The following is a 2,276-nucleotide window of genomic DNA, read 5'->3' as shown; positions in this document are numbered from 1 at the left end:
TTTTTTTTTGAAAGAGTAAATCAGCGGCTCTGTTATTTAAAATCTAAACTTCAAGTGCCAGTTTCCATAAGCCTTAAATTTACACTAAATTATAGCATAGTTTTTGTCATGTGAAGAAGCATATGCTGTAGACTGGAAGCATTTGCTGTGATATTAATTTGATATGTGATGACTCGGGTATTGGATGTTATATTAGACATATTTACCAGTCTACGTGAATATGCTATACGTGGTCAGTCTACATTACACTACTACAATGCTATATTGCTTTTGGTTAGAGATTTAAATTAGAATTTCATCTGCAGGGACCTGAGAACATCAACGCATTGAGACGTTAAGCAAACAGGAGATAATCTCACTTCAAGATCTGTAAGTAGACTCTAAAGTTTCAGACTTAGACTAATATGCATTTTTATTAGCCTTGTATATTAAGATGACGTATTTGGAGAATGGGAAAAAATGGAAGCCTTCTTTCCCTTTCAAGTGCTACAGTGCCTCCTGGCAATCCTCTCTCAGGCTACACATCAGAACAAGTGCAAATTCCTTGGAGAGGGAGGGTATTTGTACACATGCTTACACCACAGTGCTGGGTGCTTTTAAAACTGCCTGGCACTGCAGCACAAATATTTGTATAAATGGAAAAAAGTGCATCAGCATGGAGGAAATGCTGGTGGTGCACTTTTGAACTAAAACACACAGGTATTTTAGTTCGAAAGTGCACTGCTGCCATTTTCTCTGCATTAACATGATGATTACCTGGCTGGACTCATTTGAGTCCAGTCTTTTCTGCTGCCTAGGCGGGGGGTCGGACTTGAAGATCTACAAGGTCCCTTCCGACCCTACTTCTATGATTCTATGAACATGCATTTCACCACTTATACAACTGCACGCAACACAGTGCCATGCACATCACCTTGTGTACAGAACAGACCCAATTAATCGAGTCTGCTCCGACGCACTGGAGATCCACTGCGTCACAGCCTGAAAAAGTATGTGTATAAATGCCTGACTAGTCCTTTTCCAGAGGTATCTTTATAAAATGCTAAGCAAATTGATGACGGTCGAAAAATAAAGAGCTTACCCTTGCAAAGCTTTGTGAACCCGTTTGCATTTCTCTCGTAAAACCTGAAAAATGTCTAGACAAAAGAAAACTGATTCAGTCTCATTTCTACTTTATATTTCTATAAATCCACAATAAGCGTTTGTTTTAAAATGAGGCGTGGTATAAAGCTTTCAGAGTTGCTTAATCTTCCACATTCCCATTTCCAACATTAAATAAGAGGCTTTGAAAAGTAAACTGCTGCGCCATTTCCCTATACTTAAACTATTCCAGGACGTATAAATTCAGGTCTTGCTCATTTGATCCAACTGATCCTGGATCATATAGAAAGTGCTAGTTGGAGGAAAGAAACAGAAAAGAAAAAAGGGAAACGAACCTTGAATCATGGGTAATACTCCCTTTCCCCAACTGAACCCCAACACTTAATTGTCCTTGAAAATTCCCAAGTATCAACTAGGAGGAGTGAATTAACAAAATTGATGTTTTAAAACTATTTTTCACTACAAATTGAAAAGGGGCTCCTTCTCTGGCTCCTTCCACATCTATATCTCACTCACTGTCACTGAGGGAGAAAGTGCAAGAGCTATGATAGCATAGCATAAAAAAGGAAGAGTAGGAGTTAAAACAAAAGGAAGACCTAAAGAATGCCAGGAACAGAAACAGTGGGAAGGGAGTGAAACAAATCATTTATCAAAAGGGTAAAATAAATGAGGAAGGTAGAAATTAAAAGGTTAAATAAAGAGTGACAGTGGCAGAAAACTGTGCTCAGAAGCCTTTAATCTTGAACTTGGATGGTCATTAGTGTGACTCAAAGGGGGGTGGGGGGTGGAAAACACATTTTGCAATATCATAAAGCACTGTTTCTCCAATTAAAATACCTGGATTCTCTTCCATGATGTTGAGGGCCTCAATAGCAGCAGCAGCTAACAGAGGAGGTAAAGAGGCTGAAAAGCAGTACCCCTGACCAGATAACCGCTAAGAAAAGCAATGAAAAGACGACGTTTCAGTTTTGTTTATACATGATACTACAAAGAATCTTTAATGTCATTTGATTTAAATAACTGAACACCAAGCTATTTCTGTTTCAATAAAGCATTTAACAAAGTCCTCCAATTCATCCACATAATCTTTTGGAACAAGAGGGCTGGTACAGGCATACCTCGGAGATATTGCAGGTTCCGTTCCAGACCACCGCAATAAAGCGAATATCGCAATA

The 2,276-nt window shown here is 38.8% G+C and overlaps 1 protein-coding gene across 1 annotated transcript in view; it reads right to left on the bottom strand.

The window, feature by feature from the left end:
• SPTLC1 (serine palmitoyltransferase long chain base subunit 1) overlaps positions 1–2,276 on the bottom strand; it is a 73,202-nt gene that overhangs the window by 18,217 nt on the left and 52,709 nt on the right. The window contains exons 11-12 of the mRNA XM_019517293.1: positions 1,939–2,035; positions 1,082–1,136 (exon numbers count right to left, since the gene is read on the bottom strand). Coding sequence (XP_019372838.1) covers positions 1,082–1,136; positions 1,939–2,035 — 152 coding nt within the window. The remainder of the gene's footprint in view (positions 1–1,081; positions 1,137–1,938; positions 2,036–2,276) is intronic.

This window comes from Gavialis gangeticus, unplaced genomic scaffold, assembly GCF_001723915.1.
Source record: "Gavialis gangeticus isolate Ggan-Ray unplaced genomic scaffold, GavGan_comp1, whole genome shotgun sequence".
Taxonomy (NCBI): Eukaryota; Metazoa; Chordata; order Crocodylia; family Gavialidae; genus Gavialis; species Gavialis gangeticus.
Note: the sequence above shows the minus strand (reverse complement) of the source record. Positions and strands in the feature narration are given on the sequence as shown.